This window comes from Myotis daubentonii, chromosome 2 (assembly GCF_963259705.1).
Source record: "Myotis daubentonii chromosome 2, mMyoDau2.1, whole genome shotgun sequence".
In the NCBI taxonomy this organism is placed as follows: Eukaryota; Metazoa; Chordata; class Mammalia; order Chiroptera; family Vespertilionidae; genus Myotis; species Myotis daubentonii.
In genome coordinates this window covers 54,577,891-54,598,019 of record NC_081841.1, presented here as the reverse complement: position 1 = coordinate 54,598,019, position 20,129 = coordinate 54,577,891, and the positions used below count along the sequence as shown (strand labels likewise).

The 20,129-nt window shown below is 40.1% G+C and overlaps 1 protein-coding gene across 1 annotated transcript; it reads left to right on the top strand.

The window, feature by feature from the left end:
• The first annotated feature begins 4,799 nt into the window (after positions 1-4,799).
• On the top strand, positions 4,800-19,547 carry GTSF1 (gametocyte specific factor 1). The gene is made up of 9 exons (XM_059680981.1): positions 4,800-4,856; positions 6,680-6,724; positions 11,242-11,342; positions 13,115-13,241; positions 13,650-13,733; positions 14,190-14,253; positions 15,355-15,449; positions 17,395-17,427; positions 19,347-19,547. Exons 2-8 carry the CDS (start codon positions 6,709-6,711, stop codon positions 17,409-17,411), a joined length of 504 nt encoding a protein of 167 aa, XP_059536964.1. The 5' UTR covers positions 4,800-4,856; positions 6,680-6,708; the 3' UTR covers positions 17,412-17,427; positions 19,347-19,547.
• The last annotated feature ends 582 nt before the right edge of the window (positions 19,548-20,129 follow it).

Below are 20,129 nucleotides of genomic sequence, written 5' to 3'. Positions count from 1 at the left end.
TTGCAGGTTCAATTCTCCAAAACCCTCCCCCCGCCACCCACCCACTCCCCCACCCCTATCGGGGAGCAGGCAGGAGGCAACCAATTGATGTTTCTTTCCAGTATTAAAATAAATGGGGGGAGGGGGACCTTCAAATATTTTAGTCTCTTCTTCCCACGTATTATTCTCTTACAAGTTAGATGATGTCTTACAGTAGCTGCAACTCCTGAAAAAATATACCTGTGCTCTCAAGTCAAATCAAGTATCTACAATGCTTGAGGTACTATGCTAAGAACTGTAGTGGCCATGATCCATCATGAGGGAACAATGTTGACAACTATAGACAATGGTTCTCAAACTTTAGTGGGTATCAAAATCATTTGGAGGCCCGATTGGTGTGGCTCTGTGGTTGAGCATCGACCTATGAACTAGGAGGTCATGGTTCTACTCCCTGTCAGAGAACATGCCTGAGTTGTGGGTTCTATCTCCAGTAGGGAGTGTGCAGGAGGCAATGATTCTCTCTCATTATTGATGTTTCTATCTCCCCCTCTCTCTTCCTCTTTGAAATCAATAAAAATATGTATATTTTTAATCATTTGAAGGGCTTGTTAAAACACAAATTGTAGCTAGAAGGGGTCAATAGGGAGGGAGGGGGGACATCTGTAATACTTTTAACAATATACATTTTTTAAAAGACACACAAATTTTAGGGCATCTCTCACCCTGAGCTTTGGATTCAGTAAGTCTGTAGTGAGGCCCAATAATTTGCTTTTTCTCAAGTTACCAAGTGATGCAGATGCTGCTAGTTTGGGACTATACTTTGAGAACCACTAGTATGATACATCACTTAAGTGCTGGGAGGGAAGGAGGACAGGAGGAGGCCACAAGAAAATATAAGTCTAGTCCTTTACAGTTTTTAGTAGGTAAAAATTCTTTAGCATATTTCTGCCATTCTACCATCTTTTCAACAAACAACTTTCAGAAGTTTCCATTTCCTTACCTATCTGTTCTATTAAGCATTGCCAAAGTGATACTAATAATGGTTTACAAACTTTGACTTATAATTTATATCTTAGATGCCAGCACCAGAAAGAGTGTGAGTGGCTATTTGTTGCTGAACTCTGGAGAAAGGAATTGCCTAGAAGTCAAAGTAAAACATAGAGAACTGATTTCTCAAGTATCCTTGTAACTATTACAGGCAATGTGGCTTACACACATATATAATATTTACTTATTAGGACACAGAGTAAATTTAAACTACAGACAAAAAAAATCACTATTGGTTTTTTCATTCATCCTGTATCATCTTGTAGTTCTAGAGCTGGATGTTGGCTATTCTTGGCAAACTCCCATTAACTGCTATTTTTTTAACATGAATTTATTCCCATTCGGAATACACACTTTAACAGCTGATAGCTCAATTTTGAAAATAAACATGTATTTTAATAAACACTGCCTTTACAATTATTCAAAGTGTGTATATACATTATGGGGGACATCCTATATCATGGAAATAATAAGGGAGAATGGCTCCCTGCTACTTTGCCTAAAAAGTTGTAAACAGCCCCAACTTTTCACCCTCCTCTAAAGCAATGCTTCCCCCATAGATTCCTCATTTTGAAATCTTTTGCAACTGCATTTATTGAATAATTTTCCTATTTTTAATTATATACTTAACTACCAATGAGAAACCAAGACAGAAACCAAGCCCCAGGCTGCGGGTGCAGCTGCAGCTGCAGCTCAGGCTCCCAAAGGGGCTCAGGCTCCTGCTCCCAAAGGTGCCCAGGCCCCCACGAAGGCTCCCAGTGCACAGTGGAGCTGTAGAGGCCTCTGTCTGCCGACATGAGGACGGAAGGACTGGTGGGGCCCTGGGGCTGTTGTCTGCGTGGCGCTGGTGTTCTCCTGTGCTGTTTGTACAAATAAACCTGTGGCAGGAAAAAAAAAAAAACAGAACCAGAGACATAGAAGCATCGAACAGACTGTCCAACCTATGAGGGAAGGTGGAGGGTGATGGGGTAAGAGATCAACCAAAGGACTTATATGCATGCATATGAGCATAACCAAAGGACACAGACCGTAATAGGGTGAGGGCATGTGCTGAGGAGTGGGAGTGGCCAGCAATAGGCCAATGAGGGGAAAAGGAAGCTCATGTAATACTTTAAACAATAAAAATTTTAAATTTAAAAAAATAAAAATAAAAGCTGAGAAAACTGATTTTCTAACAAATATTTTTTCCAATCACTAGAGATCTCATTAGTCCAGAGTGTTTGTTTTTAACTAATAATTATTAATTCCAAAATATAACACTATATAAACCTGTATAATAAAGAGGTAATATGCAAATTGACCATCACACCCTGGCACAAGATGGCCACCCCCATGTAGTACAAAGATGGCTGCCACAAGATGGCCGGCAGGGGAAGGCAGTTGGGGGCAACCAGGCCTGCAGGGGAGGGCAGTTGGGGGCGATCAGGCCAGCAGGGGAGCAGTTAGGCGTTGATCAGGCTGGCAGGGGAGTGGTTAGGGGGTGATCAGGTTGGCAGGCAGAAGTGGTTAGGGGCAATCAGGCAGGCAGGCAATCGGTTGGGAGCCAACAGTCCCGGATTGTGAGAGGATGTCCAACTGCCAGGATCGAGCCTAAACTGGCAGTCAGACATCCCGTGAGGGGTCCCAGATTGGAGAGGGTGCAGGCTGAGCTGAGGGACAACCCTCCCAGTGCACAAATTTCGTGCACCCGACCTCTAGTATATAATAAAATATTATATATCACCAGACAGAACCAACACAGATGAGATTCAATTTAGGGTATTAATCCCAGCTAGCTTCTAGAATGACCCTGTGTAAATGCCTTGGTCTCTCATTGTATTTTCCTTTTCAAAGATATTCAACCTGGCTTTAAAAAAAAAGAAGAAGAAGAAGTCTGAAAAAGCTCAGCAGGGATCTCAGATAAAGCAGGAACTTTCTGGGTTGGAAAGAAATGAACAAAGCATTTAAAAATAGAAAGAATGAATGTGTGGTGTGTTTTTATTTTAAAATCTCTACTGAAAGACAGTTTGGGTTTTTGCTTATTTTTTTAAGTTGATGGGCTTGTTTACTGGTACTAACTAGAACAGCTGTATCAGTTGAGGATCCTGTCACCTGCACAGGGCATTACTGAATGCAGTGAAGCCTGACTTTAAGAGGATGCTGATTCGGTACCCACTCGCCATCCTCTCAAACCCTTAGCTTTTTCTTCCTCAGAAATTTCGATCTGCAGGTGTCTGAATGAAAAGTACTTATGAGTCACAGTAACAGTGTCAACACTTTCACCAGATTACTGCAATTTAAAGCCTTAAAAAAAATCACATTTCACTTCAAATCACACTGGCCCCACCAATCTGCATGAATGATGTTGAGATAAATTCAGAGGTTGAGGATTTCATAAAGAATACTTTAAGATATTCCTAACAATCTAAAACTGAGTTGCCGAAACAGCAGCTTTTTCTAAAACGCTTTGTGCTGAGGCTGAAATGAAGCTTTTACTCTTAGCAATTATGTTTTAAGAAGCACTTTAACAGCTTGCTTCTCCTTCATAGAAATCACCCGGGGCGCCCAGGTGATAGAATAGCTTTTGTAAATTCAAAGCAGTGCCGAGGTCAGTGGTTTTCAGCACTAACTGCACATTGAAATAATCTGGGCAGCCTTTTAAAAATAGCTATGCCCAGCCCTTTCTGATTACTTGGTCCAGGATGGGAAACTGGAATACTATGTCTTAAAAGCTCCCCAGATTCAAATGCACAGACAAGATTAAGACTCATCTGCTGACAAGAATGGCTTGGGCCCAACTTCCACTAACACATTTCTTTTTAGGATCTTCACATGAAGCAAAGGCTGTAGAGCACACTCTCTTCAGCCCAAGGGCTGATAATTTTTTAAAAAACACAAACTCATCATTTGTTTACAAATTATTCATGTAAAAATAAAACGCCTCCCTTCCATGATCCTTTTCACTGAAGCCATATTCAGTTCCTTGCTGTCAGGACAGATTCTCCCAAGTCACATTTAAGCTCTATAAGCCAGGTAAATGTTCCAAAAATACAATACTTCAGCATTCAAACTGATCTCCCAGACTGCCACCTACACCGCGGACCGTACACAAATTTGTCATATCACACTTCTACTTCTTGGTTTTGCAAAATAGCATCACCAGATCTACCTGCAGTGTCAACACTTCCCTTTTTTTTTCTGTCTAATCTTCAAAGGCCACAAGTCCCTTTTCTCCATAAAGCAGTGGTTCTCAACCTTGGCTGCACATTAGAATCACCTGGAAATCTTTTTAAAATCCTGATCTCTGAGCCTCATCCTCCGGAAATTCTGTTTCTTTGTTATGGGGTGGGGCCACAACATTAGTAACAAACAGAATTTCCGGAGGATGAGGCCCAGAAATCAGGATTTTAAAAAGATTCCCAGGTGATTCTAATGTGCAGCCAAAGTTGAGAACCACTGATCTAGACAATTTCCATAAACAGGGCTTCTTTCCAACCAGCACCGCACTTCTAACGGGCCCCATTCCTCCTGGAAGGCCCATTTCTAAGGCCTCGTTCTCTTCCCTAAGATGGCACCGCAAAGCCGGGGAAGGAGCGCGTCCCACCCACGCAAGGCCGCCATCCTCCCGGGCCCAAGTGGACAGACCTGAAGGGAGGGGCTGATCTGCAGACGGGGAAGGAAAGGCCAGAGGAGGGCGCATCAAGGAACACAATGGCTGCACCCGCAGCCCCAGCCAGAGCGGAGACCTACGTCACCGGAAGTGGGCCCCACCCCTAACGTCGGGCGCCGGAAGGGAGCGTTGCTAGGGCGCGGGGTGGAGGTGACTGTGTGGAGAGCGCGTCTTGACTCAGGTAGGGGCGACGACGTCGTGACCCTGACTCAGGGCCCCCAAACAACGCACCTTCGGGGGAACGGGGGGCCCTCGCCAACTGTTGTCCCCCTTCACGCCCAGGCCTCCGCCTGGTGGGCCTCCGCGCAGCTGTTCGGCCGCAGGCGGTTCCCCGCTTCGTCCCCTCGAGGGCCTTCCGAGCTCCCTTGTCTATAAACAGGTTATCCGCCTCCCCCGCTTCCCCTGTTCAGTCCCATCGCTTAAATCTACTCGGAATGTTCTGTTTAAAGAAAGAAAAAGGATGATACCGAGCCCCAGCTCTGTTGAGTGTAACCGGTTACCTCCGGCTACATTCACCCTCAAACTGGAACTACGTGGTGTCATTGGCCCGTTTCAGCGCGGCCCGGCCTCGGGGAAAAGATAGAAGATCCCGTTAACAGTTTGCTGGGGACAACACCTGAATGGACAAGGCTGAGAGGAGCCAGGGGTCCCAGTGCCCTTGACCTGCCCTAATTAGTCTTTTTGCCCCGAAAGGACTGGATGGCGTCCTACAGGTTGTTGACTCCCATGCCGGTCATTCCTTTAAATGCCTGGAAATCCAGGAAGATAACACTTGGCTCTTCCTTCCAGACCGCTTTCATTTTGATTTTAAAAGCATAGAGTGACCGTGTACAAGTAAAACATGTCGAAAGAAAGGTCAGAATTTCTTAATCCAGACATAACAAGTGTTTTTACGACAGTTTCACTAATGGTTGTAATTAACAGATGGGCTCTGCGGCCAATTACTAAACTAGGGTTCCAGCTGGTCACTGGTATTTCTTTTCGTGGATTCCAAGGCTGCTTATGTCATAGAATGGGGGGGAAGGGGGGTGGAATTGTAGGAGAGGCCAAAGGAGAGCTGGCTCCAGAGGCAGTAACTGTAAATCGAGCCAATTTGCAGAAGGTTCTTACGGGGCGGTTTTATATAAATTTGGGTTGTTTTCCCCCATAATGATAAGTGTATTTAATCACAGTGCTCAGTAGGAGGGATCTCTAGGAGAAGAGAATTCAAACTACAAAACCAATTCTTGTCTTTTCATCTCCCGCATTTCCGTTGCAGACCTGTTCTTTTATGGGTCTGTTATGCATAAAATGGGAAGTTCTTTAGTCCTAACATTCAGAAGTTTTACCTCATACGTAGGGGGAATGACGTTAACTGGAGAGGTTAAATAACCACGCCTGCTCGTTTTAGCATAGGAGATGGGGGGGCCGAGGGGAGGCAAAGCATCAGTGGAAAGCCTGTGGCACTTCCTGACCACGTTTAAGGAAAGTCATAGAAACAGTAAGCGAGAGCATCGCTGGGCATATGGGAGGGATTGAGTGTAGACTGTCTGACGGGCTTCCAGCATTCCCAAGTGTCAGAGGGGAGCAAGACTGGCAGCCTTTCCATCCTGTATTTTTTTTAAAACAACAGTATTCTTGTGGTCTTGATTTGCCCTCTCTAATGTTAAATAGCATCAGACCCTAACAGATGGTAAACGGTGATTGGCTACTGTAATGGCACTTAACGTAGACTGACATCCCCTGAATTCATTTTAAGTTAGTAGTCAGGTGTGGTTTTTCTTAACTATTTGGGAGCCCTATAATTTACTCCAAGAGTGTGAATTAAGCCATGATATTGAAATGCTTTAAAGTAACAAAGAATGCTTTAAAGGGGGAAAAATATGTGAGGGAGGAGGGCACTATAGGTTTCTCATAATGAACTTGGGTAGCTTCAATCCCAGTTTGACTCTACCTCTTAGGGCCACCTTTACGTACGTTTCATTTCTGATTCACTGAACCACTGCTTTTTCCCCCCCTCCCCAGCACTTGGATTCGGCTCCTTCATTTCCAACATGGAAGAAACTTACAGTATGTATTTCTTATTGCTTTTAGAAAATAAGTTAACTTGCATACAATTTTATGTCTGACAGGACTTCTAATGTGTGGCAGAGATTCTTATTTCTCCTAAACTGTTGAAGAGAAACGGTCTGTGTGATAGTAATATAGAGAAGTGCCCAAATTTGAAATAAGGTATTTAAAATTTAAATAGTTAAAGAGGTATGAGAAGTCATCAAGCTTTGAAAAGGCTGCAACTGGGACACCTGTGTTTTCTTTCTATTTTCAGGAGTAATATGGTATACATAATGTTAATGTAGATTGAGTTTATAGGATTAAAGAAATCCTAGGGAATATTCTTATTTCTCAAGTGACCTAGGATTCTTAGATGGCCAAGGAAATCAAAAGGGAGCCAGCACTAGAATCACACAAGTGTAGAACCAAAAAAGACCTGAAAGTGACTTTATTTAACACTCAAATTTTGCACTGAGAAAACAAAACCTAGAATAATTTATTTGCCCAGGCATATACATCGATATTGCACTCTTAGGTATCCACCAAGCACAAATACTCATACAATGCACAAAGAAGTATATACTAGATTGTTAGTCACAGCATCTATACGAATAAAAGGGTAATATGCTAATTAGACCTGACATCTTCTGGACATCCTTCCGGACAGAGCCATGGTGGTGGGGGCTTAGGCAGTTAGGGGGCGATCAGGCCGGCAGGGGAGGGCCGTTAGGGGGTGATCGGACTGGCAGGGGAGCAGTTAGGGGCATCAGGCCAGCAGGCAGAGGTGGTTAGGGGCATTCAGGCAGGCAGGCAGGTGAGCGGTTAGGAGCCAGCAGTCCCAGATTGCAAGAGGGATGCCTGATTGCTGGTGCGTGATCAGGTCTAAACCGGCAGTCGGACATCACCCGAGGGGTCCTGGATTGGAGAGGGCGCAGGCCAGGCTGAAGGACCTCCCCCCACCCCTACACCTCCACCCCTGTGCACAAATTCCATTACATGACTATTTGTATATAAAAGTAAAAACTGTCCCTGACTGGTTTGGCTCAGTGGATAGAGCGTCGGCCTGCAGACTGAAGGGTCCCAGGTTCGATTTCCGTCAAGGGCATGTACCTTGGTTGCAGGCACATCCCCAGTAGGGGGTGTGCAGGAGGCAGCTGATCAATGTTTCTCTCTCATCAATGTTTCTAACTCTCTATCCCTCTTCCTCTCTGTAAAAAATCAATAAATATATTTTTTTTAAAAAAATAAAAGTAAAAACTGGAAACAACCTAAATGTCCTTCTGTAAGGGAAATTATTAAGAATCTATGAGCTGCCCTAACCGGTTTGGCTCAGTGGATAGAGCATCAGCCTGCGGACTCAAGGGTCCCAGGTTCGATTCCGGTCAAGGGCATGTACCTTGGTTGCGGGCATGTGGGGTGTGCAGGAGGCAGCTGATCGATATTTCTCTTTCATCAATGTTTCTAACTCTCTATCCTCTCCCTTCCTCTCTGTGAAAAATCAATAAAATGTATTTAAAATATATTTTTTTAAAAAATAATAATCTATGAGCCCAGTCAGTTTTACTCAGTGGTTAGAGTGTCAGCCCTCAGACTTAAGGGTTATGGGTTCGATTCCTAGTCAAGGGCATGTACCTCTGTTTCGGGTTCACTCCTAGCCCCTCCCCTAGTTGGGGTGTGTGCACGGGAGGCCACCAGTAATGGAATATATGGACTCACATAGAAGGAGCACAAAGATATGTTAAGTAAAAAAAAAAAAAAAAAGCAGCCCTAGCTAGGTGGCTCAGTTGATTAGTGTTGTTCCGTACACCAAAAGGTTACAGATTCAATTCCAGGTCAGGACACATACCTAGGTTGGGGGTTCCTGTGGGAGACAGCCAATGGATGTTTCTCTGTCTCTCGCTGCCTCTCTCATCCTCCCTCCCTCCCTCTCGTCCCCTTTTTTTTCTCTCTAAAATAAATAAACATATTCTCTGGTGAGGATTAATTTTTTTTAATTTTTTAAGCAAATAGCAAAAATGGGTATAGGAAATCCCATCACACACCACAATATGGAGGAAACTTGGACATTATACTAAGTGAAATAAGTCTGTCACAAAAAGACAAATACTATGGTGAAGTATCTAGACTAGTCAAACTCAGAAACAGAAAGAAGAGTGTTCGCCATGATTGGGTGGAAGAGGGAATGGGGAGTTGTTTAATGGATATAGAGTTTCAGTCTTGCAAGATGAAAAAAATTCTGGAGATTGGTTGCACAACAACATGAATATACTTAACTCTATTGAACTGTACATTTAAAAATGGTTAAGATGGCAAATTTTGTGTTGTATATATTTTATAGCCATTTAAAATTTTTTAATTAAAAAGAAAATAAAAATTTTAAATCTAAAACAGGTTAGAGCTAACCTAAATTACTAGAGACCAAAAAGTAAAGCATTTATGGTAGAAAACTATCATTATCAAGTCTGACGTATGCCACTGTGTGGGCAGTAAAGTGTGTATGAATCATAAGGTATGTCCAGTTCTGTCAGCTGCAGACATGGCTTAACATTTACTAGTGATGGAATGGACTAAATGAAAGGATTTAATATGAATTTCATCTGTGAACTCTCCCTGGGTGTCCTGAAGCTTCAGAGGAAAAGATTGCTGGTCAGGATACGCCTGGTTGGCATAATAAGCCTGCCTGTCCTCTAAGATTTTTCCTTCCTATTCATTCTGTCCTTCACGTCACCTTTCTGGCTCATTTACATCATGGTCATGGTTCGAAATTTATTCCATGTTTACCACTTTTCAGTGAAACTGTCTGTTTCAATTCCCCACTAGCTTCTGATTTTCATAGCAGTCTCCTGGTTTATAAGCCTTTTATCAAATGTGAATTGTTTGTCCTATTTCACTTTTATCATTGCCTTCAGTGGGGGCAAAAGCATTTTATTAGGTTGCTTCTCATCCTCATAATATACTGAGACTGTGCTTAACCGTTTAATTTCCCTTCCTTAACCAGCCTATTAAAATTTGGGGCTCAGCCGGGGCATCTTGTAAAGCCTAAGGGTAGTTACATGTTCAGAGGAACTTCTCTGAGAGAGATGTTCAGAGAAATTTCCACAATTCCAAACTATGGAAATAATCCCTGAAAGTATAGCCTTCTAAGGGTAGTTTTAACTAGCATGATATAAGTTAGGGGCTTTCTTTCACATAGCAGCTTCATATGTCTGCAGGTGTCTTAACTTCAGGAGGCTCTGTGTTTGCAGATTATTCTGTGTTTTTTTTAATATGGCAAATTCGATAATCACTAAATTAAAGAATTCTGATTTTTTTTTCATGTATTAGAATACAAAAGGTAAAACTACTTATCTACTAAAGGTATTGGTTTCATTTGAGAGGTAACTTGAGTAACCAAGATCAGGAACTACTTACAGTAGTAATGAATTAAAGCAGACAGGTGAAAAAGAAGTCATCTATCAATGAAAATTTCCCAATTTTCCATAGAACATATCACTGGGATAGAGCAGTGCTTTTTTCATGTCATGGCATACTAGCAAATAGACATGGATGCTTTTAAGCAGGAGTAACTATCCTCAACTTGCCCTGGGACTGTTAAGGTATGGGAACACATGTGTGTGGACCCCTACATTGAAATATTGGCACCCCATCCATTCCAACCTTCAGCATACTAGTTGGGAAGCTCTGGTTGGCTAGCTAGACTATAAATGACCCTGAATTAGCACTTTTAGAAAAGGAAAAGAGAATGTCATGTCATGTAACTTTTTGTTTAATAGTAAGGATAACCAACAATGAAAACAATATTTTTTTTCTTTTTTATATTTTTATTTATTTCAGAGGGAAAGAGAAATTGAAACATCAGTGAGAGAGAATCATTGATTGGCTGCCTCCTGCCCCCACACTGGGGATTGAGCCACAATCTGGGCATGTGCTCTGACTGGAATCGAACGATGACCTCCTGGTTCATAGGTTGATGCTCAACCACTGAGCCACGCCAGCTGGGTGAAAACAGCAATATTTAAGTACAACCAAATATGAGCTAAGACCTTATCCCTTGATCACTGGTTTTGCTGGTCTTAACACAATTTTATCTTATCAGAGTTAAATCTTCATTTTCAAATGTTTAATTACACTTTTATTTAAATTTCAAGTTGTTTTCAGACTGTCTTATTCTATTGTTCCCGATTCTGTTGGAAAATACATTGTGCTTTAAAAAAAAAAAATGAAAATACATTGTGCCTGCCCTAGCCAGTTCAGCCTGTGGTCTGAAGGGTCCCAGGTTTGATTCTGGCCAAGGGCACATGAATGGGTTGCTGGCTTCATCCCCAGTAGGGGTCATGCAGGAGGCAGCCAATCAATGATTCTCTCTCATCATTGCTGTTTCTATCTCCCTTTCCCTTCCTCTCTGAAATCAATAAAAATATTTTTAAAATAAATAAAATGCTTTAAAAGAAAGAAAATACATTGCGCCTGTAATCCTGTAGTTTTCCAAAGACCTATTAAGCTTTACACTTATCCTATTTCTTTCTCTCTCTCAGTCGATTCCCTGGACCCTGAAAAGCTATTACAATGTCCCTATGATAAAAACCACCAGATCAGAGCCTGCAGGTTTCCTTATCATCTTATCAAGTGCAGAAAGGTAGGGTATTATTTTCATAATTTGCCATGTGATACCCTCTGAGTTGTTTTTAAAAAAACAAATTCTGTAAATATCAGATAATTTTAATGTGTTAAATTGAATTTCCAGAATTGTTTTGGGACTCTACCTTTGTATTAAATACCAACATTTATAGAAAGGAGTTTACTTCTTGGGTACATCAGTTTTTTCCTATTTTGTTCCCCCCTTCCCCCCAAACTAGTGATAAGCACCCATAGTGATAAACAGCTTCTCTGGAGTTGTTTCTCCCTTTGTAAAAAGAGGAAACACTAATTTTTGCTAGCAATGAGAAAATCCCTTCCGCCTTGTGAAATTAATGCTGATAAGGATTGAGTCAATAATACACTGATTTCCGATATTTTTTATTATAAATTTTAGAGAACTTGAACAGTTAGAGGTTAGCCCAAGAAAAACTTATTCCTAAAATTAACTCTTTTTCCAAATTTCAACAGCATCTTTGAGGGGGAAAATAAAAAACAACTTATTAGTGTTTCTTCTCTGGTCATTTTTTTGTAGACTTAGCTGATGTAAACTACTTTAATGCTGGTATAGTAACTGAGGCACTTTGAAAAGATAGTTAGAATGCTGATGTCAGATACAGAGGCCAAAGTTCTGCCAGGACTGATGCTTGGGAAACAGTTTTGGTACTTAATCCAAACTGCATACGATTTATATATGTATTAACAGCCTTTCATGACTATTTCTCTTGTAGTCCTGGAGATATGATTATAATGCCGATTTTTATTTCTCCAGCTCGTTTTAATCTTTTGAACAAAGATCACTTAAAGTTGAACATGGACAGTATGGATCTGAATATACCACCACAACATCCTCTTCTAATGCACTTAATCTTTGGCCACACAACCGTTGCATTGGAATACCTGATATCCCTTACAAAAACATGGAGACAAATGCCCTCACAATTTTCTCCGCCCTCTATTTTTTTTTCCAGCCTTCTCCCCATTTCACATTATTTTTACCTTTTTTTTAGTATTGTATGATATGTTTTTCTTCTCCTAAGTAAATTTCTTAATTGCTGGTATATTACCATAAGATTTGAGTAACATTAAATACTTTGTTTTGTTTTAATAAGAAACTTGATCAGCAGAGTAGACTCTATCATTTGGGCTTTTCCTTAGTGAAATAACTGAAATAAAGGTCAAATTGTTCAGAGCCTCATTTCAGGCATCATTACTTTAAATAAGTGTTCCCAAGTTAATCTGAAAAATCACTGGTTTGCTTCTTCTGCAGCTCCCTTCTAACAATTATTTTCCAGCCTTATTGTATTGCAATAACAGGGACACTACTGCAATGAGACTGGGAGTGTGTTTTAGCATTACTGTGTATCCTCAATATCAGCTTTCAAAGACATCCAAAGAGCTCTACCATTACATGCTGTGCCACTTGAATCTCATGACTCTGAAGAACAGGGAGAGAAGATGTGGTTCAAATACCCAATTCTAAATTTGCTCTTTACCTCCACATAAACCGCTTTAACCCTAAAATCTGTGTTGTCAGTCTCTATAGTCATAACAAAGAGGCTTACGTTTTGATAATTTTGAGAAATTATATGGTCTGCATGAATGATAAAAAAAATTCCTCTTAATTTTCTACTATGAATTTATCTATCATAGCTAAGCTACAAGTTTATTGAGAGATTTTAGGGGAGCCATTTATAGATAAAGCTGAGCCATGCCCCTTGGACTTTTAAGAGGTCCAGAGAATTGATAGACTCCTTAATTTTTGTTCCACAGAATCATCCTGATGTCGCAAACAAATTGGCTACTTGTCCCTTCAATGCTCGCCATCAGGTTCCTCGGACCGAAATCAGTCACCATATTTCAAGCTGTGATGACAAAAGTTGTATAGAGCAAGACATTGGTAAGACTGACTAGCTGAAATGTTTTGGTACTAGAGGTTAGCCCCCTTAAGTTTGTGTTATGCTACATTGTCACCTTGATTTTTGGCTTTCCATATCGAAGAACACTTTCAGCAGGAAAAGGTTGTCAGGTTGTGTTTGTTAGAATGCTTTCTCTTCTAAACAACCTTATTCACTTTACCAACAATTCATCTAACTAAAAAAATCCTTTTCTTGCCACAGATATGATAAATATCTTTGTTTCTGCTATTTCTTTCATGTCCTCTGTCAGCAAGGGGATAAGACCACTCTGTTTATCTTTGAGAAACAAAGACCCATTGAGCTACCCTGCAACCTCTTTAGCCACTAACCCCTTTAAACATAACTTAGCAATGTCCCGTTCTCATGTCAAAATCTCTATTGTCTTACAGTCAACCAAACCAGGAACCTTGGACAAGAGACTCTGGTTGAGAGCACATGGCAGTGCCCTCCTTGTGATGAAGACTGGGATAAAGGTAAGTGCTTCTGCATCTTTTTCTGCACAATATCTAAATCTCAAGTCATTTGCTTTAGACAGAAGGAAGATTTTCCTGTTTTATGGACATGCCATGTTTTGCAGAATGCTTTGTTATTTTTATTGGGCCCCAAAATGAGCACATTTGTATGGCTGTGCAGACACGTGGAGCAGCCTCCTCTTCTTGATTGGAAAAAGCACTTCTTTACATCTGTCTTCTTCCATAAATTGTGCTATGCCATCTGTGTTTAGCTGTTTCTGGGCACGTTTATTATTATTTATGTCGTTTGTGTTTATATTCTTCAATTAAATTCCTGCTACTGTGTCACTTAGGCAGGGTACTTGATCAATTTTTACTTCCTTCTCTAAACTTAGGTGTATTATTTCCCATCTTACAAATTCAACTAGCATAAACTGGTGTCTCATACCACAAACTATGTTTTGCTTTCTTTGGCAGATTTGTGGGAACAAACTAGCACCCCATTTGTCTGGGGCACAGCCAACTACTGTGGCAAGAACAGGTAAATGAAATTGTCTCATTCCCAGCACTGGCTCCCAAAATCAGAGGGCTTTGTTACCAAAAAAAGCCACCAAAGCATGAATTGATCTCTTTCCTTGATGACGTTACTTGGTAGTAACTTAGTCTAGATATTGTTTTGGTGGATTATTTTTCTTATTTCTTCCTTGATTCATAAAAAGGTCACATGCTTTGTGTAAATCACTGTGGGAACACAAAAATACTAGCTTAGAGTCTAGCAAAGGAGACAGTGGAGCCAGATATTCTTATGCCTTAGTTGAGTTTTTCACTAGGTTCATATTATTTTAATGCTTTAAAAAAAATCCCCAGCTATACTACGTGGATCATTTTTACTCTTGGTAACTAGTGTTTAAGGAAAAAATAATCTTAAAAGTTGTTTGGTTGTTTAAGAGTAGGGAATCCAAAATACCTGTTGGATAGGGAAAAAAATGCATCTCTTCTTCCCACTGATTTTGCATATAATTTTGAAGTCTGTAAGATTTCTCATTATTATTTTATTTTTAAACCTTAGAAGATCACATTTCAAATCCAAATGAGAATATTTCTGGATTAGAAAATAAAGGACTGAGATGTTAGACTTCATTTTTCCCCCAATTGAATACTTACCCATTTTTATTTCTTAGCTCCTGAGGTCAGCTAGTAATTGTAACTGTACCTTATTTTGTGTGTGCACTAAGATAGAAAAACTTAAAAATGAATTTCACTAGTACAATTTTAATTTTGCCTCAGTTCTTTGAGATTTGTTGCCTTTAGTTTGATTGTCTTGGCATTTTATTTTATCTCATGTTTATTGAGTGAATTGATGTGTTTGTCATACAACTGAACAGTAGATGGCATTACTGTTTATATAAATTTCTAAGAAATGAAAATACTTAGACCCGTCTTAATGCCTGTACAGAACAGTGAGCTTTCCAGAGAAATGGTAATCATTCTAATTCCGAGAATGTTTTGATGGAAATGTGTTTACATTTCATAATGTAGTCTGTTTTGTTTTCCCCCAAATTACAAAAAACAAATTTTGATTGTCTTGTGTGTGCCTGCCTGAAGAATGCTGGCATAGTCAGATTTATCTTTCTTTTTGCAGCCCTGCAAGCAACATAGTTATGGAACATAAGAGTAACCTGGCTTCAGGCATGCGCGTTCCCAAGTCTCTGCCGTATGTTCTGCCATGGAAAAACAGTAAGTGTAATGAGACAGAATGCTTTTATTATTTTCTTTGTGCTAATAAATGTAGTTAGTCTTTATATTCAAAAACATGTTTAGTCTGAATACCTTGCACTCTCACAACCCTGAGAATGAGCAGCTCTTAAATTTTATACCCTAAGGCAGCGGTTCTCAACCTGTGGGTCGCGACCCCTTTGGCTGTTGAACAAACCTTTCACAGGGGTCGCCTAAGACCATCCTGCATATCAGATATTTACATTACGATTCATAACAGTAGCAACATTACAGTTATGAAGTAGCAACGAAAATAATTTTATGGTTGGAGTCACAACATGAGGAACTGTATTTAAAGGTCCAGAAGGTGGAGAACCACTGCCCTAAGGTCTTCACTCAGTTCTCCCTAGTCCTGGTTCTGGTTTAGTATCGGGAAAGTACAAGATCACAGAAACCAAAAGAATATTTTCAAGATAGGGTGACCACTGACGTCAAATACCATGAGTAAATGTGGGGGGCAATAAAAAGACTATTGCCCTGCCTGGCTACTGTGGCACAGTGGTTGAGTGTCAACCCACGCACCAATTCCTGGTCAGGACCCATGCCCAGGTTGTAGGCTCAGTCCCCAGCAGGGGGTGTGCGAGAAGCAGCTGATCAATATTGATGTTTCTCTCTCATCAGTGTTTCTATCTCTCCCTCTCCCTTTCTCTCTCTAAAATCAATAAAAAACATTTTAAAAAATAAAATAAGTAAGAACATATTTTTTAGAAGACTATTGCCCTGACCAGTGTGTCAGTGGTTAGAGTGTCAGCCCGAGCACCAAAGGGTTGCAAGTTCATTTCCTGGTCAAGGGCATGTACCTGGGTTGCAGGTTTAATCCCTGGCCGTGATTGGAGTGCATGCAGAAGGTAACCAGATGATGTCTCACATCGATGTGAGGTTTTCTCTCTCTCTCTCTCTCTCTCTCTCTCTCTCTCCCTCCCTCCCTCCCTCCCTCCCTCCCTCCTCCACACCTCCTCCCCCTCACTTCCTCCCTTCCACTCTCTCTAAAAAAATCAATGGAAAAAATATTCTCAGGTGAGGATTAACAACAACAAAAAAGACAATTGATTTTGGTTAGGAGGAAGTCATCCTTGATTTTTAAGACATAAGATCAATAGGGAATTGGGATTAGAATTGGATTTCAGGGACCTAAAAGGAAATGTGTAGAGAAAACATAAAAGTTATGAGTCATAAGAATCAGCATAAAAATAGTATTTGAATGTCTTTCCTAGACATCAGAGGCCATGCTGAGCAAACATACTAAATTTGTATCATACCACCCTGGTAAAGAAATTCCCACATATGGAACACCCAAGATAACTGTCATATTTAATATAAACTTTATTTTTCTAATGTTGCCTCCCAATTCAGATTCCCTTGGTTTCGGTCTTTGCCACAGTTTGAGTTAATTTTTAGGTGGCTAAAGGATTTCCTTTAAAAAAAACTTCCCTTTGGATACTTGCCCAAAAAATGAGATCACCAAATCATATGTCAGAAGGCTTGATAGGTAAAGAACTATCTTCTTTTTTCATGTACTTGAGTAGAATGCAATCACTAATTTTAAATTCTACTTTTAGCCCTGACCGGTGTGGCTCAGTTGGCACATATCCAGGTTATAGGTCCAATCCCCAGTTCAGGCGCATATGGGAGGCAACCAACTGATGTCTCTCTCCCTCCCTCTCCCTCTCCTCCCTCTCCTCTTCTCTCTCATCCCCCTCTTCCTTCCTCTCTCTCTATAATCAATAAAAGCACATGTCCTTGGGTGAGAATTTAAAAATAAATGAATGAATGAATGCATTCTTCTACTTTTATATTGTGATTCAATATACTTCAGAATAAATTGTTTGTGTTTAGTTAAGAGTAGAGGATGGAGTGAATTTCAATTGACATGGTGTATTTATTTTGAAATCTTTCTACTCTATAGATGGAAATGCACAGTAACTGAATATCTCATCAAGTAAGTGTTTCAGTTTTATTTCACTACCTTCTCAGATGGTAGCAAGATTTAACTGGACATAAAGCAATTTGGGTCCAATTTTCTTTCAGATTATGGTACCAAATTAAAGCTTTGTGTGTGCCTATGTTTTTTAAGTATATAGCTTCTGTTATGGCTTTACACGCTAATGAATAGGCATTTACTGATTAAATTAGAATTCGGTTAACACGCCAAGTTGCTTTCCCTAGAGTTACTACACATTGCCTTTTTCTTTTTCTTTTTCTTTTTTTATCAGCGCTGCATTCTAGATCTCTCATACCCCTTTAATGGGCTGAGATTAATCAGACAGCTGTGCTTCACTACTCTGCAGTTCTTTCCCTGTGCAGTACAGTTTAACACATCAAAATATTCAGACTCTTTTTAATGAGCACTTAAAAGTTTTGGGTTTCTAAGAGTCTTGCACTGTTGATCTTATCTGAATATTTGATTGAACAGAACTTCAAAAAATCTATATGAAGAGAGCAAAAAGTTTACTTTCCACAGATGAAGCCTTTCCTCGAGGTTACTATGCCCATAGCAGAGCCAAGTTTGGTGCTTCAAATGCTGTCCTGGCTGCATTTGCCCCTGGCAAAAGAAATGTTAAAAAAGGCTAGGGATGGGATTATATTATATCCCCCACTGTCTTGAGCTAGTAAGTCCTCAGTGAATATTTAGTGAATGAATGAGTGAGTGGCCTCTTGCCTTTGAGTTCATTCACTTCCTCTGGACAGTGAATCAGATGGATCTTCTGTGAGTTAGGGCTCATTTTATATGAAAGCTGATGTTTCTTCTGGTGAGAAGTAGAAAGGAGATTCTAAAAGTAAACACTCCTTAGCTATGGACTATAACTATCAGTTGCTTCCAGTATCAGCCATTTTTCTTGATAGGTTCTGACGTTAAATTGTTAAATATATCAGGAAGGCATAAAATTACATCTGGCCCCTGAAGGAAAAGAGACACAATAGCACTAGGGTGCGCCAGGAAAGTACATACAGATCTGGATAAATCATGAACTTTAAATCCTCTTACACACTGTACAAAATACTTGGTGCTCTAGTATGGATAGTTACCTAGTAAAAAATGGCTACTCTTAAGGCAAAAGCCTAGGAGAAACATCTATTCTATCACTTATGAAAAGACACACCTCTCATTTGGAACTAAATTTATTTTTCTGTGTAACCCCTGAGGAATCAGGAAAAAAAAAATTATCCTATGTTAGTTCAGACTCTTTAAACAGCCACAGACCTTCTTATCATTTTTTAAATGCCTGTTGTTGCAGAATTCTCTAGCTTCTATGGAAGAATACAAAAGAAATAGAAGATATGACTTATTCCCTTAAGGAATTAATTATGGGTGGAAAGGTTTTTTGAATGCACAGAAGTGAAAAGGATTTGTTTACCTTATAGTCAGTCTGCTTTATCCCATTTGTGTGTGTATCAGCCACTCCGTTTTTTAATAGGTGCCTCAAAAGCAAGTAGTACTAATTTTTGTTCACCTAATGTACACTGTAATAGCTCAGAAAATATTGGTAAATTAATTAGTAGTAGAGTGAATAAAAAGAAAAAAGATCAATATAAGTTAATTAGAATTAATCCAGAATTGTCTGCAGGAGTCAATTGCCTAGGTAGTCAATTCTGATTTTCTCCTGAGTCAAAAAACTGTTGACACAGGAGTGTACATTGATCTCTGCGTAGATTGCTTTTAAGTCAAGTTTCTCTGTGCTTAGTGGTACTAAAGAGCTCAGGGTCAGAAGGTACTTGGTGCTCTGCCATAAACAGCAGATTCCTCCAGCGACCAAGAGATTTTAATTGTGTTGTAGTTGTGTGGCCCATTGTCATATGCAGTTGTTGCCTTTGTCACTGAAAGGAACTAAAAAATTTTTTTTTCTCATTTCCTTACAGATGACTGAACCTAGAAGACGCTTGCTTCTTCCTGTTATCAGTGGGTTCTTCATTTTTCTCCTAATCTAATTATAGAAAGATAAACTGTCTGTGACTTTCAAACTGACAGATGCCTTTTTTTCTCTCCCCGCTTTTGAGTCCTCATTTGATGCAAGAAAGACTCCGCATAGTTTTAAAACTATTCCAAATAAACCATTGATGTAGATAGCTTGATAGTTTGGTCAAGTCCCTGAGCCCCAAGATCAGAAAGCACATCCCATTCCACATTAATGAAACATAATTATTTAAAGAATCTTAAAGAAGCCATCAAATGCAGGCAAGAAACTTGGGTTGGAAAAAGTAACTGAGTATTTGTGTTCTCTGACATACGTGGACCAAATTCTTTTTCCCGTTAGTGTGAATGGACCCATTTGATCAGTGCATCTGGTTATCCAGGGTCACCAGATACTGATAGCATTTATAGGGCAAAATGCCCCATTCTTGTTAGAAACTTGAGGACATCGTCTGTCTAAATATTTCCAACCTAGGAGAGGTTTCTTGTATTTATCTCTTCTACATTCCAGCTAGACGTTGTACTAGTTGTCAGACTAGATATAGATTATATAGGAGTGAAGATTGGAATGGAGGGGAGGAACAAGTGTACATGTGGAGAAGAGAGAGAGGCTTTCCACCTGTGTGTGAAGTTTAAGTTTCAAAGTTGAAATGTGTGAGGGCCCTGCTGACTACCTGGGATGTATGTGTAATAAGTTAGATTTTGAAACATCCAAAGCTCTGGATATCTTA

What these genes read in the sequence shown, in the direction of transcription:
- GTSF1 (XM_059680981.1), top strand. An exon ending in TTGTATAGAGCAAGACATTG is followed by an intron (nt 13,242 to 13,649) that starts GTAAGACTGACT and finishes ATTGTCTTACAG; the next exon opens with TCAACCAAACCAGGAACCTT. An exon ending in AACTACTGTGGCAAGAACAG is followed by an intron (nt 14,254 to 15,354) that starts GTAAATGAAATT and finishes TTCTTTTTGCAG; the next exon opens with CCCTGCAAGCAACATAGTTA.